General features: G+C 44.7%; 1 protein-coding gene across 1 annotated transcript in view; it reads right to left on the bottom strand.

The window, feature by feature from the left end:
• EIPR1 (EARP complex and GARP complex interacting protein 1) overlaps nucleotides 1–19,060 on the bottom strand; it is a 112,660-nt gene that overhangs the window by 90,102 nt on the left and 3,498 nt on the right. Inside the window, exons 2-3 of the mRNA XM_080923400.1 lie at nucleotides 14,456–14,539; nucleotides 7,751–7,883 (exon numbers count right to left, since the gene is read on the bottom strand). Of these exons, the coding sequence (XP_080779526.1) occupies nucleotides 7,751–7,883; nucleotides 14,456–14,539 (217 nt within the window). The remainder of the gene's footprint in view (nucleotides 1–7,750; nucleotides 7,884–14,455; nucleotides 14,540–19,060) is intronic.

Raw genomic sequence — 19,060 nt, 5'->3', positions numbered from 1 at the left:
GCAGGCTCCTGGTCATATGTGCTCCTCAGAGTGCCCAGACAGTGGGGCAGACTTCTGTCAGCCACTTGTTACTGTAACCTGCTCCAGCAAGCCAGGGAGGCCCACAAAGACAGGGGCACTCTGATGACAACTCTGGCACTAGTATGCAGAGAAACTAGGATTCCCAAATCTGAGGAAGCCCAGGAAAACACAGCCACATAGCAAATCTTCTGCTCATACTTGAAGTTCTTTCATGACTATGTTCTCCCCTATCCTATTTGGTAGGAAGGGAGGGAGGGAGGGAGGGAGGGAGGGAAAAAAAGGAAAAAAAGAAACAAAGTGCATCTTGACAAAACAATGTCCTTTACAAACTATAAGTGTTTACGTAACAGATCTGAGTGGTCCTCAGTAGTCTTGTGCTTTATTCATGAGAGTCCTGTGAATTCTGCATTCTGCTTGCTAACATATCTAAATGCATTTTATACTATAAATAATCTTTTCACTGCTTAAAATCAATACAGTTGACACTAGAAAAAGATATACCAGTTCTACCCTATGAATCTGGCCCCCTCTGCAGCTGCCCTAGTTCCTACTACCATCACAGAAAGGCTGCATGAATAAGGTGTGCACATGGTGACCTAGAGGGCAAAGGTACACCACATTCAGGTTCTGGCCAGTCCACCTACCATATTCTAGCCATCCCAAGTACTAACAGTCCCCTAGTACTGAAGAACCACCTATGAATTCCTGTGGTTTAGGAGTCAGGAATTAAATTCTCTACGGATCTGTGCCAACCCTGTGAATGCACACTGCCCACAAGTGTACAGATAGCAGGAATCAATCTAAGGCTGAGACATGTCTTCCATGTAAGGCCAGAGAGTCAGAGGATACTTGTAGAAGAATCAGAAGAAAAGGTTTCAGGAATGGCATGTAGTCATTCAGAGCAGTAGTAAAGATTGAGGCCACCAGAACACATAATGTGGGGACCCTGTGATGGGCCACAAATAAGGACACAGTGTCAGGACAAGGGTGCCCTCTACTGACTGTGAGATCACAGCTACATGGGTATCAACAAGGACAGTGTCAGCAGAGGCAGAACACAAACCACACACTCACACACATGCACGCTTGTGTCAATGGTATGGGTACACATGTGTAAGAGAATACCATAAACATGCAAACTACACACACTACACACAGGGACAGTATGAACACACACAATACACTCTAATTCAGAAAAATAAAAATGCTTTCAAAGCAGGATAGTTGGGGCTGGAGATATGGCTCAGCAGTTAAGAGAGCACTTGCTGCTTTTTCAAAGAACTGGAGTTCAAGTCCCACCGACCTTGGTAGCTCCTACCTGCATGTAACTCCAGCTCCAGAGGCTCTGGTGTCCTCTTCTGGTTTCTGAGAACACCACACACATGGAGCAAACATTCAGAGACACACACATGTACACATAAAGATAAAATAAATCTTAAATACATAAAATAGCAAAGTCTTTTCACTGACACATGTGCTTTCCTTCTCCCACGTGTGAACTATATGAAAACCTTGTAAGTAACCACGAACCTTGTAAGTGAACATGAAGCCAGCCCAAGAGGCAAAATCCTTATAAGGCTCAACCAGAAGCATGTTTTGAAAGAGGCAGACTACAAAAAGCCCTGGCAGGCCAAAGGCAGTGATCTCTGCCTTACTTGAGTGCCTGAACTTTTTCCAGATGGCAATAACACCACCTTTACATAAGCAAGCAATCAAGACCTGCCATCTGTCACCACTGTCCTCATGGCCCACCAGCAATTTGATAGCTTGTGCTAAGTACTCACAAGTTCCATGTATGTTCTACTATGCAAATATCTCCATTTTGTTCATAGGGACACATGCTCTTTAAAGAGTTATCAGTACAAGGGCTGGGGACGAAGCTCAAAAGGAAGAGGATCTGCTTTGTATGTGAGCCCTGAGTTCAGTCCCCAAAACTGCTAAAATACTGATTAGAGCAAAAAGGTAGAGCTGACCTTTTATATCCTCACTATGCAGCTCCCAAGCACCACCCTAAGTTTGAAAACATCTGTTTTAGTCTTTATAGGCAATAGCTAAATACAGACCCATAATGCACAAACCCCTTTTCAATAACCTGTTTCAATATGTGCCTGTACATACATCCTTGGAGAGGCAGAAGCAAAAATGGATGAGTCACAGTTTGATAACAATTCTCAATCCTCAGGTTTCTTTATCTCATACAAGATCTTGCCCCTCTGAAGAGCAGCACTCAGCAAGAGTCCAACCTGTAGTCACAAAGACCTTTCTTTGCCTTTCCTCCCAAGAACTAAGAGGGTTTTGTCATCTGCACCACCTATTACCCAAATGTACTCTCAAGGCTCTTGAGTGCATGCGTATCCATCAAGATGCCACCATTCTCAGACTTCCAGGGACTGGGCAGAGTCTGCATGTCCCAATTAAGACACGACCTGAGCACTGACTGCTGTTGACAGTAATATCCACAACAAGATTCCTACACAAGGGCATACCTTTCTAAGTGCATTCCATGTGTGAATCTCTTCTTAAAGGCTACCTTCCCATGCTTCAGTCTCCAATCTTCCCAATAAGATCCACTAAGAATCTAGCACACAAGTGAAAGGGGACACAGACACTGACCTGAGAACACAAAGTCATTAAAAAGTGGTTCCCAAAACCTGCTGGCCTCAGCCCATCGATCTACTTCCCAGACGTTTCCCCCCAACCAGCTGTACACTTTGAGACACATGTCGAAGGCCTCAGCCCTGACTAAAGGTGCTACCCCTCCCACCATATTCCACTGAAGAGCACAGACATACACACTAACAAATGATCACATAGAAACCTAGTAGTTCATAGGTAATCTGCATGTACAAAAAAAAGATACAAGCATTCACTTGCAAAGTTTGATAGGTAGTTCTCCCTGAGAAGGGTGTCTTATGCAGTCACACATGGCAGATCTGTGACCTGTAAAGTAAGGCTTTTCTAGAGGCATCTGGAGGGAAGATAGGCACCAGGCCCCATGATGGTGACTGCCACCACAGATCATCTGAATAGATTGGGTACACCACAAAGCATGGCTTCTAAGATCAAAGATCTGAGGGACTCAAGTTCACCAGCTCCTGCTGGCTGCACTGAGAAGAGCTTAGCTTTCCTGAAAACAGTGCTGCCTACAGACCAAACCTGCAAACAGCATTCCTGGAATTCAAACTTACATGCTATCAAACTGCCTCCTTCCTAGAGACGGTGACAGATGAGAAAAACACTGAATGGTGGGCCAGACTGCCTTCAACATTTAGTGGAAAGAGCTAGTCTCTCAAAGGTCCTTGAAAAGATTCAGCATAACTAGAAGAAAGTGTTACACACATGGCAACCAGTCCTTTTCAAACCAATTTGCTGCTGTTGCTACCCACTGCCAGGTAAGCAGCTCAAATCACCATCAGCCCCATAAAGCTTGAGGAGCTGATAAGCCCCCAAGTGAAGAGGCAAAAATCTGACATTCAGATCCAGAAGCTCTAGAAACTGAATTATATCCATAATCAGGTCTCACAACAAGACTCCAAATGCACTTAACACTTCCCAGGGAACTCAGCAGAATAACCACTAAGCCACCAGCCTGTACTCTGGAGCTTGGGGACAGACAGCGCTGCCCAAAAGCCCATCTCTTTAGTGGTGGGTGTATAAAGTTGTACAGTGGGTGCTGTGGTAGCAAACCCCTACTGTGGGCAGCTGCTCTGGATCACAGCAATTGGGAAACTTATGGAAGAAAGAAATGTAGATAAACTGAAATGGTACTGATTCAACAGGAGTTAGTCTACAGCAAGCACCAAGGCCCAGCGGGAACTGAAAAGTGTGGACATGCTGGCAGAAGGCAGAGCAAGGCCGCCTCTGCCTTGGCCTGAAGTGTGATGTAGTCCCTCAACACTGGTCACCACAGATGGGGTACTGTGAAAATGTGAGGGGAGAGAAATAAATGGAGGGAGGAGTTGTTGACAGAGGGAACAATGACTGGAAAGCTCAGCTCTACACACCAAAAGCTAAAGAGGCTGACCTCAGGACAGCCTGAAGAATGGCATGGAAGTGTGGCTAGAACAGCCTAAGGAGGACGGTGGGTCTATGGAAGACGGTGGGTCTATGGAGGATGGGGGTCTATGGAGGACAGTGGGTCTATGGAGGATGGGGGTCTATGGAGGACAGTGGGTCTATGGAGCACAGTGGGTCTATGGAGGACGGTGGGTCTATGGAGGACGGGGGGTCTATGGAGGACAGTGGGTCTAAGGAGGACAGTGGGTCTATGGAGGACGGTGGGTCTAAGGAGGACAGTGGGTCTATGGAAGATGGTGGGTCTAAGGAGGACGGTGGGTCTATGGAAGACGGTGGGTCTATGGAGGACGGTGGGTCTGTGGAGGACGGTGGGTCTAAGGAGGACGGTGGGTCTGTGGAGGACGGTGGGTCTAAGGAGGACGGTGGGTCTGTGGAGGACGGTGGGTCTAAGGAGGACGGTGGGTCTGTGGAGGACGGTGGGTCTAAGGAGGACAGTGGGTCTGTGGAGGACGGTGGGTCTGTGGAGGATGGTGGGTCTAAGGAGGACGGTGGGTCTAAGGAGGACAGTGGGTCTAAGGAGGACGGTGTGTCTGTGGAGGACGGTGGGTCTAAGGAGGACGGTGGGTCTATGGAGGACGGTGGGTCTATGGAGGACGGTGGGTCTGTGGAGGACGGTGGGTCTAAGGAGGACGGTGGGTCTAAGGAGGACGGTGGGTCTGTGGAGGACGGTGGGTCTAAGGAGGACGGTGGGTCTGTGGAGGACGGTGGGTCTATGGAGGACGGTGGGTCTAAGGAGGACGGTGGGTCTGTGGAGGGCGGTGGGTCTATGGAGGACGGTGGGTCTAAGGAGGACGGTGGGTCTAAGGAGGACGGTGGGTCTGTGGAGGAAAGTGAGTCTGGAGAACAGTGAGCATATGGAGGACAGTGTGCCTGGGAGTAGAGGGCACCTAGGAGGAAAGACGACCATAGGGTGAGAATAAAAACCAGCACTTGCCCTGAGGACTTCAGCAGGCACCCAGTGAGTTCTAGAGCTCACCATGGACCATGGCTCCTGGCTACCTTCCATCTGCCTTTTGTGAATAGAATGCAATAGTGACCATTCCTGGCCACCACTGTGTACAGTATGAGCAGCAGGCAAGTCATCTGATGTTCCAAACCACCAGCTGGAGAAACACCATGCCCAAGGAACTTTGCTGACAAAACCATCAGAGTACTCTGCACCCACCACCTCAGATGGTGTACCCTGGATAACCAGCAGACCCTGTGGCTGAGCCTCTGAGGTCAAGAACTGGCTCTGCACATGGACCAGGACTCACCTTCATGCAACCAGCTCAGTGCAGAGCGGGACCTGTCAGATCTGAAGGTTCCAAAGGCCAGCTGATTTGTATTAAACACAAAGATCACCCACCTATCTAAATGTTACTTTCCTGAGACTGCTGCCTTCGTCCACAGAAACTTGGCTCTCTTCAACTGCTGGAATCTCCCTATTAATAGGTTATATCTCAACAAATCAAGCCAAATCAAGCCAGATTATATTATATTAAAGGCAGCCATATTGAGAAGCTGCTTGCTCTTGGGCAAGTTCACTGGCCCTAAGGATTGAGGCCATGGAAATCATAGGGGTTGGGGGTAGGGGAAGGATGGACATACTCAAAAAGAGAGAGAGAAGAGAAGAGGAGAGGGGGAGAGAGGGAGAGGAAGGAGGAGGGGTAGGGGAAGGTGGGGTAGGAGGGTAGGGAGGAGGAGGAGGAGGAAGGAGGGGAGGATGGAGAAGAGGAGGGGGGAGAGGGAGGAGGGTGGGGGAGGGGGAGGGGAGAGAGAGAGAGAGAGAGAGAGAGAGAGAGAATACAAAATGTCTGGATTATATGGGGAGAATATTCTAGGGGAAGAGTAGTCCAGCCTCTGGGCTAGAAAGTTCAGGGTTGAGGACAGGGTGTGCCAGGTAGGGACTGAGGAATTCTGGGACAACCTAGAGGCCAGGTCTACTTTGATATATAAAATGTACACTTCAGTCCCTCATCCAGGGTCTGAAACCAAACACCTAAAAGGAGAGAAGGTGAAGGCAGAAAGCTAGAATGGATGTGGCAGCCAAGGAACAGAGGCAGCAATCATAGCAAGGAGACTACAGACAGGTTGACTTCAGAGGTAAGTAGAGTCTGCTCAAGTGACATGGGTCAGGATTTGCATTACTGTTCCATACAGCGCAGGAAAGGAGTATAACACATTCGCCATCTCACATGCACCAGTGTGAAGACATGGGAGAGCTGTGTCTCTGGAGGCAAAGCAACAGACTAACACCTCCTAGAGAAATGCACTAAAGACAGGAGAGGCTGGATGTGATGGTTTGAATAAAAATGGCTCATTCATACAAATGCTTGTCCACAGTTCATGAAGCTGACAGAAAAGGATTAGGAGCTGTGGTCTTCTTGGAGGAAGTACATCATTGGAATTGGGGTTTGAAGCTTCAAAAGCCCACACCATTCCCAGTTAGCCCTTTGCCTCTGCCTCTGCGTTACCTCTCTGCCTTTCTCTCTCTGCCTCTGCCTGGTCATGGTTTCAGGAGTAAGCCCTCAGCTACTGCTCCTGTGCCATGCTTGCCTGCTTGCTGCCATGCTCCCTGACGTGGTGGTCAGAGACTCACCCTCTGAAACTACAAGCATGCTCCCATGTTTTGTTTTGTTTTTTTATAAGTTGCCTTGTCATTGTGTCTCTTCACAGCAATAGAACATTAATTAAGACAGGGAAATTCAATGTGAATGTCTTAATCAAATGGAGTAACGCTATGCAAAAAGATAAAAGTAAGAGATGTGTGTCGGCAGGTATCTGTAACCCAAGAATATGGGAGGTTTAGGCAGGAAGGTCAAGAATTCAAGACCAACTTGAGCTATATAAAAGTCCCTCTCATGGGAGGAAAAGAGGGAGGGAGGGAGGGAAGGAGGAAGGGAGGGAGGGAGGGAGAGAGGGAGGGAGGGAGGGAAGGAGAAAAGTCTCAGTGAATTATGGGAGGAAAAGACCTTCCATCAACTTTGTTTAATAAACATTTTTAAACTGGGAATGAGAAACTATATTTAAAATAAAGACAGGTTGGCTTGAAGTGAGATGCAAACAAGTGAACATAGAGAATCCTATGGAGGCAGAGTCTAGGGTAGTTCTAGAAGCAGGCTTCCTGAGAGCCACCCATCAGAAAGTGATTCACTCTGACATGAGCTTTTCCCCTGAAACTACCATCAGGAAAGTTAAAGAGAGCAAGGAGAATTAAGGGAGAAGTGAGGTCAGCTCACTGACTATCTGATAGAAATGTTGAAGGTCCCAGAATCTGGAGCACTAGGCTGGCAAGTGGAGGCCTGCCAAGCACAGGGATATACAACCAACATGAATACAGCATCACCGCTGCCAGAGAGGACTACACCGCAGCTGGTGACACTCTATGTCCCCAACATCAGACAGCAGGAAGGAGGCAAGTTGCTCCCATGCCTGTGGTGGTGTGGCTCACACCAGAGCAAAGACTCCCTTCTCAGGACTCCTCAGGTACAATACTCCTGAAACAGCAATCAACCCAGAAGTCCAAACATCCACCCCCAGTGTCAGTGTGTACAGACAGAACCTAGGTGGACGGTAACACCTTCTAAGTCACATACAGGCCCATTAGCAATATAAAATCACTCTCATATGACACCCCCAGCTGACACAGAACATTAAGCACAGCACTTACTTTTGTTGTAGCAGGTGGCCAGCACACCTTTATCTGCCGGGCTGGCACTGATGTGCCAGATCTCACCCGCTTGATGGAGGAGGACATTTTTATTTATAATGTTATTTTCGTCATCAAAGTCTATGATGTGGATCTACAAATGCAAGCAAAGGACAATCAGCATCCCAAATGGTTTTCTTGGCACCTTAATAAGCACCATGACTATAAAGAACCAAGTGCAAACTTAATGACAGCTATACCTTTGAACAGTACACACCGCTGCAGCTTAGTTCTCACCGAGCCCCTCCCAAGGACAGAGTGGCAAGTCCTCATACAGTGCTTCCACCGTACCAAGCTGCAGAACGCTGCCAGCTAGTCTTCTCCAGTCTAAATTCCTAAGGTGCTAAAAACCTCTACTCTCAAGAGGCTTGGTGAGGGCATGCCAGCCTGACAGATTCTCAGATCTGGTCTATGGTTGTCGGGAAGATGGGAAGTGGAATAGTCTAGAGTGACCAGGAGCAGCTGCCCAGTGAAATCCAGAGTGACCATGGGGCTGCTGCCCAGTGAGGTCAAGGGTTCAGAGTAACCATGGGGCTGCTGCCCAATGGGACTGGGTAACCGTGGGGCCTGCTGCTCAGTGAGATCTGAGAATAACTGCATGGGTTACTAAGGGTGGCCATGGAGGCTGCTGTCCAGTGGGGACCAGGTGAACTACTCCTAGTCTCTCTATGCTGGGCAAGACTCAACTCAACTGAGATGAGACAGTATTTTAGCACATTTTGGTTTACTTAACAATTAGACCAACATATCAGCACCTGTGACTCTACATTATTAATTACAACAGTGTTAAATGTAGGTCTCTGGGGGAGAAGGTTAACTACGCCATCTCCCTGCTTTTCTGGAAAAAAAAATTAGAGAAACTGAAATGATCTTCACACTCAATCTCTCTGTTCTATACTCAAGCCAGTAGAAAACACTTAATTTTAAAATACACATATTCTAGGAAAATAACATGGATCTGCACAAATTTCTTCCAAGAAAGCTCTCCAGTGGCATTGATTACTGTAATGAAAGAAAGAGTCAAAGCCACCTCAATGCCTGGGACAAGTTCAGCTAGTACCTGGCTGCGACAGAATCCCATGAAGCTATTTAGTACCTGGTAAACTATTTAGCAGCATGGAAAGTTGTCCATATGTATATTAAAGAAGACAGGAAAATAAAAGGAACTACATAAACATGGTACCCACTCTTGTTTTAGAAAGTACATGTGTCCCCCAGGACAGAGTAGAAACAAAAGAACTCATTCCCGAGGTGGGGGCCACAGCCTTTGCCTTTGAATCTCTGAGCTTTGCATTTTTACTGACTTTTCTAAGTGTTTACACAATAGCTGACATATTTATGTGGTACAGCTTCAGAAGGCTCCTTGCTTAACCAGGACTCTTCCTCCTCTTCGGGTAGCCAGTTTCGGCCACATACAATGTTAACCAGGCCAGTTAGCACAAACAAAGCCAGCACACAGTGCAGTCCCCTTCCCTGTGGGAGACTAGGATACAACCACCCTTTAAAATGGTGTTTGTGAGTTTCTCTCTACCCTGGAGCTCAGTTCAAATGTAGATGAGAAATGTAAGGTAGCAGAGACCAGACATGGCAATGCTGTGGATACTGGGCAAAACAACAAACCAAAAGTGGGTAGCATGTGTATCTCTCCCACCTCAATGCACAAAAAAAAAAAAAAAAAAAAAAAAAAAAAATTAATACAATAAAATTTTTCTAGCCACGCATGATAGCACAATGCCTTTAATCCACAGCACTTGAGAAGTAAGAACAGATAGTTTTTTGTGAGTTCAAAGACAGCAAGTTCTAAGCCAGGCAGGGCTAGATAGTGAGACCCTGTCTCAAAAAGTTAAAAGTCAAAAGCACAAGATGGTTCACAGATTTCACCACACCTGATGACCTAAGTTTGGTCCCTGGAACCTAGATGGGGGAAGGAAAGATTTGACTCCTGTGGTTGTCCTCTGACTTCCACACATACAATAAGTAAAAGTGGAGTTGGGGAAATGGCTTGGTAAGGAAAGTGTTTGCCATACAAGCATGCGGACCTGAGTTCAGATCCCCAGCACCCACTAAAAAGTCAGGAATGACTACATGCATCTGTAACTCCAACACAGTGGAGTGGAGACAGGAACCCCACAGCTCACTAGCCAGTGGGGGAAGTGAGCTAAGTACAGTAAGGGGATCCTGTCTCAATAGGATGGAGGGGATTAAAGAGAACACCCAATGTCCACCACTCTCTCCACAGGTACAGCACACACACACACTCACACACACACACACACACACATACACACTGGACACTGTGACTCCTCCAGCTACTCACTAGCTTTCCTTGCCTGAAGCCCTGACTACAACCAGCTCTCAACTCATAGTTCAATGATAATGACAGCCCTCCTGGGCTAGGGCTAGACAAGGCAGGCCATTTTCATGGTCGTGTCTCACTAATTTTCTCAGTCCCAATTAAAGTTAGTGACACTAAAAACACTAGTCTGTTTCGCTCCATCACATAAATCAGGAAACCTGGGACCCAGCCTGGAATCTGCCACTTCCTCACTATGTTAAAATAAGTGAGTACTAAGACCTTCTGGGATCTTACTTTAGCATTTATAAATTTACAGAATTTCATTTCTGTATCTATTTCACTAAAGCCAGTTTGCATCCTTCAGCTGTGAACTTAAATAAGAAATGGCACGTTAGTAAATAAAACACACTTTTCCAGTGCTAATTAGGCATATTAGTGTGTTTCCCTCCCTACTGAGTCGTCTACTGCAGGACATGATTCCCAAGGATGCTGGGAAGGTCAGAGAATCAAAGACACCCTAAATCCAAGAACCCCTTGGGACTGTGACTGTATCTTTTGAAACAATGAATAAGAAAAATACTTTGCACCATGAAACCAAGGCTTAACCAGGTTACTGCCACCAGCTGTCTTGTTTTATTAGATGTAAATCTAAAACTCTAAAATACCTGAGTTTAGGATTTTTTCCTTTTAACCTTTATTTTTATTTCATGTATTTGGTTATTTTGCCCCCATGTATGTCTACAATCACATGCATGCAGTGCCTATGGAGGCCAGGGGAGGACAGTGGTCACCCTGGGACTGGAGTCAAACCTGGGTTTTCTCCAGGAGCAGCCAGTGCTCCTTGTCATTGAGCCATCTCACCAGACCCAAATATAGCATTTTAAAAAGAAATTATGCAAAACACCAATGCACACAAAATAAAAACAAATCATTTTTAAAAGGAAGAAAGACATTATGGGGGGCATAATCAATAATACATCAGATGAGACCAAAGTTCTCAGACAGCAAAGAGCAGGACTCATAGAGGCAAGAAGGCAAGGTAAGCATGGCAGGGGACTGGCTCTCTTGGTCTCTGTCTCCCCTGATATCAAATCACACTTTCAAACTGCACCAGGTACAGAATCCCAGGAAAAGTAACCAGCAGCCAATCCTGGGGGTGCTCTAGCAATCCTGATGAAACAGACTGCTGGGAAATCCTTGACCTAAACCCATCAGCACATCTCCTAGATGTTTCTATCGGAAGCATGAGCAGACCCATTGTGCTCCACTGCATCCCAACTGAGGGCGGTGGCACAACTGCAGGACAAGGTGACTATGGTGGTTTGGATATGCTTGAGCCAGGGAGTGAGTAGTACTATTAGGAGGTGTGGCCTTGTTGGAGAAAGTGTATCACTGAGCAGGTGGGCTTTGAGAGACCTTCTCCTAGCTGCCTGAAGCCAGTCTGCTCCTATTTGCCTTCAGAACAAGATAAAGAACTCTTAGCTCCTTCTCCAGCACCTTATCTGCCTAGACACTGCCATGTTTCCTGCCTTGATCATAACAAACTCAACCTCTGAACCTGTAAGCCAGCCACAATCAAATATTGTCCTTTACAAGAGTTGCCTTGGTCATGGTGTCTGTTCACAGCAACGGACACCCTAAGACAATAACACAAAAGCCTACAAAAAGCTCTCGGGTATTGGCTTCAAATCCTCTAGCAGACTAACTCACAATAGGTTTAAAGTGAGACCTCCCTGATACCTAGCCCAACAAGCCCAAAGGATCCACTGAGGTAAGTCACAGAATGAGCTACTGGCACAAGAGCCTGGATATCATCATATTCATAGAAGAAACAAATATCTGATTTGATGGCCTAGAACTATAACAAATGCCAAAGAAAATCTAGGCCATTACAAGATTTCCTTGTAAAGTAAACAAATACATTTCTTTTAATATTAGAAATAAGCATGGGAACCAGAAAGATAGCTCAGTCATTAAGAGTGTGTACTGTTCTTGCAAAAGACCTGGTCACCTCTGGGCTTCTCATGCCCTTGTATTCACAGGTGCATACCCACACGCAGATGTATACACATATATGTAAATTAAAAATAAATCCAAAAAAATAAAAAATTGTTGCCAAGGTGTCTGACCTTCCTCAACATAAAGTCATCTGTGGCAGGGTAACAGGCATTAAACAGTCCTTAGTCCTCAGAAGATGTCCAGTGCAGATGACAGTAGAGAAGAACAAAATGAAGAAAAACAGATACAGAAAAAAACTCTAAAGTAGGAGCCCTACACTGAAGGGGCATATCCCAGAGAACGGGTAAGAGCAGAGGCAACAGCTGCTTCCAAACTAGGGAAGAAGGAAGGGGAAGGGGTCACATGGGCACAGCTGAGAAAGATGAAGACTCAGAAACTCTGGGAAGGACACTCAAAGTGTCCACATACCCTCTTTATGGCAGATCCAGAGGCCACAAACACATATCTTTTTGGAAGAAACTCTATTTTGTATGTATGAGTGTTTTGCCTGAATGTGTTTCTGTATATTTCTAGTGCCCAAAGGGTATCAGATTCCCTGGAATGAGAGCTACTCATGGTTATGAGCTACCATGTGGGTGCTGTGAACCAAACCCAGGTTCTCTGGAAGAACAGCCAGTGATCTAAAACTCTGATCCATCTGTCCACATCTCCAACCAACTCACTTTAGAAAAAATTTTAACTGTATTTTGTCAGCCCCTTTTATACATTATAGGTATATGTATGTGTCTGAGAATGAGTTTGTACATGTGAGCACAGAGAATGAATACTATCTCAATGTGGTAATAGGGACGGGGTGGAGCATGAGTCACCACTCAAAATAAAAATTTTGTTACTGTCCAACCTAAAATTGGCACGTTTTCATATTCTGATCACTTCTGATATTTCCTGAGTACCACTGTAGTTACTGTTATTTATATACAAAGCTTTTTCTAGGTTTTGGATACATAACAGAAGTGTTCACTTACAGAAGCTCTATCTAGGAATGACTGCGCCAGTTTTTAACTCCTCAGCAGCATGCAAGGATGACAATTTCGCCACGCCTACCCAGCACCACTGTGTGTCAACAGCTGTTAATGCTATTTCCTGGGTGAAACTATCAACTGGGCAAGGGCCTTCTACCATGACTAATATGGTATTACAAACCTTTTCCCAGTGTCAAGAATAATGTGATTTTCATGATATTTGTGGTCTCTCTGTAAGGTCCATAGAGCAGGCATGCTTATTTCTATTTTTATAATAAGGAAAATTAAGTCCAGCAAAGTTAATCTATTTGTTAAAGGTCATTCGGTTAGTACCAAACCACAAACTGACTCCAGATCCCCTAAGCATCCACTGAAGTGTCCAAAGAAGCAAATGAGTCTCTTCTTGTTGAGATGGGATCATGACCTGTTCCAGATTTAATTACACATAGTACTAGGAGCCACAAGAAACGGCCCAATGATCACATCTCCACACTGCTTCTTAGTCACTTACATAGTAAAACCTGTTTCACCAAGAAACAAAGCAAACTACAAAAGCAACAGAACAGGGCTAAGGAAGATGGCACTGTCTTTAAACTGCTCGCTGCATGATCGTGAAGACCTGAGTTTAGGTTGCCCACACTCACTTGAAAGCCAGGGATGATAGCACAAACCTTTGACCCTAGCACTAGAGAGGTAGAGACACAGACAGATCTCTGGAGCTCGTGAACCTGGCCAAGCCAATGAGCTCTAGGTGCAATGAGCTCAGCTTACAAGGTACTGCCTGGCTTGGCAGTGCATCTTTAATCTCAGCACTCAAGGGGCAGAGGCAGGTAGATCTCTTGGAGTTTGAGGCCACTTGGATGTACTTAGTTCCAGGCCAGACTACAGAGAAAGATATCTTACACTGTTACTTACTTACTTACTTATACACACAAACACACACACACACACACACGCAATGGAAGGAGAAGAGGGGGAAGGAGACAAATACAGACAAATGGACAGAGAGGGAGACAGAGAGACAGAGACATTGACAGGAAGAAAATACAATTGAAGAAAATACCCAAAGTCAACCTCTAACCTCCACATACACATGCACCTATGTACACACACACACACACACACACACACACACACACACACACACACACACCATGCACACACATAAAGAAGAAACAGAAAACAGAATATTTAAATTATTGCAATCAATCATTGCATAGTTGGATAATAGTTACGACTTGGAAATATATATTTAAATCTAATGAAAATTTTGTTTGTGTGGCATTAAATTTTTTTAAAATGTTGTTTGAAAAAATCAAGAGCAAGATGGATATGAAACTAAGAATAAGCTTCGTAATTAACATGTATATATTTGTCAAAAATAGTTACCTGATTATCATATTTAAGAGACTGCGTCCCAACCAAGAAGCGAATGGCATCTGTTTCCGCAGTTTGAGGTGTTAGAGCACGTGCCTGAGGAGGGAGGAAACGCATACACATTTATGAAGTTAGGCTTAATAGACCCAGAAAGTCGGCTGATCTCATCTGCTGAGTGAAGGATAAATCAGTAGTGTCTAGAGGCGACTGTACACTCCTAACACAATTGCACTTCAAATCTGTACGTGAAATAACTCTAAGTGGGCACTAATCTAAGCAATAAAGATACAAATTATTTACACAGCGATAGTTAAGTTGTGCAATAAAACTGCCGTGTCAGCGATAAATAGATTGGTTCAACAAATTATACTTCATCAAAACAACACAACAGAAAGGCTTCCAGTGATGCAATGCAGGTAGTTTAAGCCAAGTTCCCTGCAGAGAACTAGAAAAGCAATACAAAATACAAGGCCTCCATTGTGTGTCAAGAAGCCCAGGGTCTTTCCTTTGCTCCTGCAGGTTTAAGGCTGAGGGGAGCTGTGACCAGATAGGAGATTTAGAATGCAAACATGCATGGGCAGGGCCCACCACCGAAACACTGGAACAGATCTCAAGAAGGCTGGCACACAGTGAGAGTGCATACTCTCAGTCCTTCATCTGACAAACAGACCACTGCTCCTAGGCTGGGGAAAACTGCCAGCAACCAGTCTTCCACAGGAAGGAAACATCCAAAGTTATTATGCAGAAACCTAACCTCCAATCAAAACTAAGTCATTTCACAGTAAGACAAAACCACAGGGCCAAAAGAAGGGGGGGGGGGGGATGGAAAAGAGCAGAAAGTCCAAACGGCCCGTTCTCTGCTCTAACCTTACTGTTTGTGTACCTGGAAAAGTGGAACTCGGCATTTGCTACAGAAGCCTGCCACTCAAGGGGCTAGGCTTTCTACCATGCACCTCAGTTCAGCAGCTAGGACTGCAAGTTGTCTCTGGAGAGTAGAATGGCCTTGGGCAAAGTGCCTCTGCAGGAAAAGTCACTCCAGTTATAGGACTCAACTAAGAGCTACCAGCCACCAGCAAACTCAGAAGCCATCAGTCTTCCTGAGGTGAAGTCTAGAAAACTTAGGCCAGCATGAACTGCAGCAACTGTGCTTAGAGCATTCATAATAAAAGGCAAAATTTTAAGTTTCACACTTTGAGAAAAAAAAAAAGATTACCCAACTCTGACTGGTGCTTCAAGCTTATAAACTAGCTCAGCTCTTTCAGTGTAATCACTACCAGGACCCAGGCCAAGGCCCTGTAACATACACCTTACTTCCTGCTGTAGGTACAATAATGGCCCATTAAAAATGTCTACACCCTGATTCTTTGATATATGCATGTGTTCATACACTCAGTGAAGGGCTGTGCAGCTTCCACTAAGTCAAGGACTAGAGGAAGGAGAATGTCCAGGATGTTGTTCACTTGTGCTCAAAACCAGGACAGCTCTCGTGACTGCAGTCACAGACACATGGAAATAAAGCAGAGTAGAGGTGAGCTACAGAGGGGAACCTCGATCAACCCTCCAGTGTCATTTGCTCCTATTTACATGCAGCACTGAATGCCCATGATCCCAGACATAGAGTCATGAGTTCAAGGTCATCCTGGGGTACATAATGAGACCCTCCCTCAGTTATTGAGAAAAAGGGACCATCCAATCTGGAGGTCAAGCAGCTAAGCCACATATTATTAGTCTGCCAGAGATAACAGGTCTGCTGTGTAGGGCTACAAGTTTCGTGGCCCACTTTTACTGAGAGGTTATTCTTCACTTAAAGTACAGTTTTCCATGGGTGATTAGAGCACAGCAAGAGGTTTGCTGTTGGTCTCCTGGGCAGCCTTGTCTTTAGGACAGATCCTATTATGCTCTGCATAGACACATTGATCACTGGTAAGTATTTTGTCCAGAACTGTAGTATGAGGCTTACTTGACCTAGACTTATGTCTCTCTCCTCCCACTTCAAAGTTAAAGATTCTTAAGCAGCCATGACTATGACTGGACACTCCAGACCATGGAAGGGGGGAAGAGAGGGGACACCCTGTGTTCCTGGAAGATCTCCTCATTCTCAGAAAAGACAAGGATATGCCTTGTGTCTCAGCTTCTCTCCTTATCATTCGAATTATGGTCCTTTTGGATAAGAGATGCTGATTTGTGAGCAAAGCTCCCTCCCTTGTTTCCTTTAATGTTCTTTTAACCTTAACACTTCTCTCAGAAACTGGGTTTTCAGTAAGATGAGCCTCCAATAACACTAATAGTAGATTTAGAAAGATGTAGGTAATTGCAAGGACTCAGACAGCTGTTGCTGACTCTAAAAATGGAGGAAGGAACTACATAGTCAGGAATGTGGGTACCACTGGATGCTGGAAAGAGGCAACAGATGCTCACATGGAGCCACCCCAAAATGACAAAGATCCCAGTGATCGGTTTTAGTAAACAAAGGCCTGTGTCGAGCTTCTCACCTAGGGAAAGGTGAAAGCGTCTAAATTTCTATAATTTGTCACATCAGCAACAAGAAGCCCCTCCATCACTAGCTCACCACTGTCCACAGCAGCTCTCTCACAGTAGCCTTCTTCCTAACTATCACAGCTGAGCGCCTTATATATTCTCTCTCTCTCTCTCTCTCTCTCTCTCTCTCTCTCTCTCTCTCTCTCATATATATATATATATATATATATATATATGGTTAGTTAGTTTTTCTTTCTTTTTTCTTTGAAGATAATAAAAGAATAAGTTTAACAGCTGTCTTGACCATTCACTCTAAACTATTTGTACTGTCTTCACAGTTGGTACAAATTTCAGATTTTAGAAGACCAACCACACTGCCTCTGTGTCCCCACCCTTCTATCAGGGACAGCAACACTAAATTGATAAGTGTATTTAAATAAAATGGAGGAACTATCCACCCAGGGTGACACATGCACTCTACCATCTGGAAAAGGTGACCATCCACTCAACAGGCGAAAGGCTAAGGATGCAAGTCCACTCTTGCCTCCACTTCTGCACACTTGGATGGACATTTGGACAGCCTTAAACCAGTTTATAAAATGGTTAATTCTTTGTGAATCTAGAAATCTGCACAGACATGTACCAAAACTGGAGACTATCAGTAACACCTCAGAACCTTTGAGCTTTATGTGCCTTTTAAAAACCTAGTTTAGGCCACACTGACTGTTGAAAGGAAGAAGACACTCACCAAGGCTAGAACTCAGGCTCACCCTGGTGGGAAGAAAATAGAGGATGGGCTCCACCTTAAGATTAGTACATGAAGACCTTCAAATGCAACCTGAGATCACACAAATGACACAAGGCCTAGAGTATCCAAAAATAGGACCAGGGAGAAGACCCAACTGAGAGGGAATGCCTATTTCACACTAAAAGTCTTTTCTGCATTTCAAGTTGATGACAACAGTTGATGTATGTGTGTCTCCTGCTCTATAAGGACCAAAGTGTCCAAGAAATTCAAGTCATCACTATAGAAGACAAACAGCTAGAAAGATCAAAAGACAAACTACTGTTGTATTAAGTATCAAAGACACTGGCATAGACCACAGCAACAGGTAAACTTTTAACAAAATTACCCTCTGGCTCAATATTAGGCAGAAAAGAAGATTTGCAAATATTATCATTTTACAAAAGAAGGAAATCAAAATTAAGTGACCTCCAGTAGCAGCCATCCTAGAAAAGAAGAACAATTCCAGAATGCTGACATTCCTGGGTGAAGACAATAGGCAGGCACACAGGTCACTTCTCACATCATGCACGCTACCCAAGTGAGCAGACAGAATTCCAATGCCATTACTGACCTGGAGGTATTTTCCTCAATCTCACACAATGCACGGGTTGGTTGTGTTTGTTTTGTTTTTAGAAAAAACAGATAAGTGAAATTGTCACAAACAAATCTGAAATGTGTCTGCAAACATCTCAAGAATATTTAAACTAAGAGCCTTTCACTTTCAGGAGAGGTTATTTGTTAGGCAGACTTACTAAGATTGTTTCATTCTAGCATTTCTGGTGTCAGACTTTTCAGTAGCAGAGAAAAGAAAACACTTTACAAGATCTAAAGACAAACTGTTACAGGATCAAATATCAAAGACACTTGCACAGAACACAGTAGCAAGTTAGTTCTTAATAAAATCATCCTCTGGCTCAATACTGGGTAGAAAACAGGATTAAGTATAATCACTTATAGAAGTTAAACCAAAATTAAGTGACCTGCATTAGCAGTTTGGTCTGGTCAGGAAGATAGTCTCACAGGTTCCACTGAACCCATTCTAAGTCCGAGTTATTTTTAAATGTTTATTCATATATGTGAGTATGTCTGTGTGAGAGTAAGCCAAATGTGTAGAAGTGCCTATGTCCCCAGAACAAAGCATCAGACCCCCTGGAGTTACAGGCAACTGAGAGCTACCCAACATGAAGCTAGGAACCAAACTGGTATCCTTGAAAAAGCATAAGCACTTCTAACCACTTTCCAGCCCCAAGATCAAGTTCTTATAATGGGTCACAGACATTTCCACAAGCCTAGTCTTGATTCACTCCCCTGCTTCTATAATGGACATGGAAGGCCATGTGGATGTGATTGCC

The sequence above is a fragment of the Micromys minutus genome (genome assembly GCF_963924665.1).
Source record: "Micromys minutus genome assembly, chromosome: 1".
NCBI lineage: Eukaryota > Metazoa > Chordata > Mammalia > Rodentia > Muridae > Micromys > Micromys minutus.
Note: the sequence above shows the minus strand (reverse complement) of the source record. Positions and strands in the feature narration are given on the sequence as shown.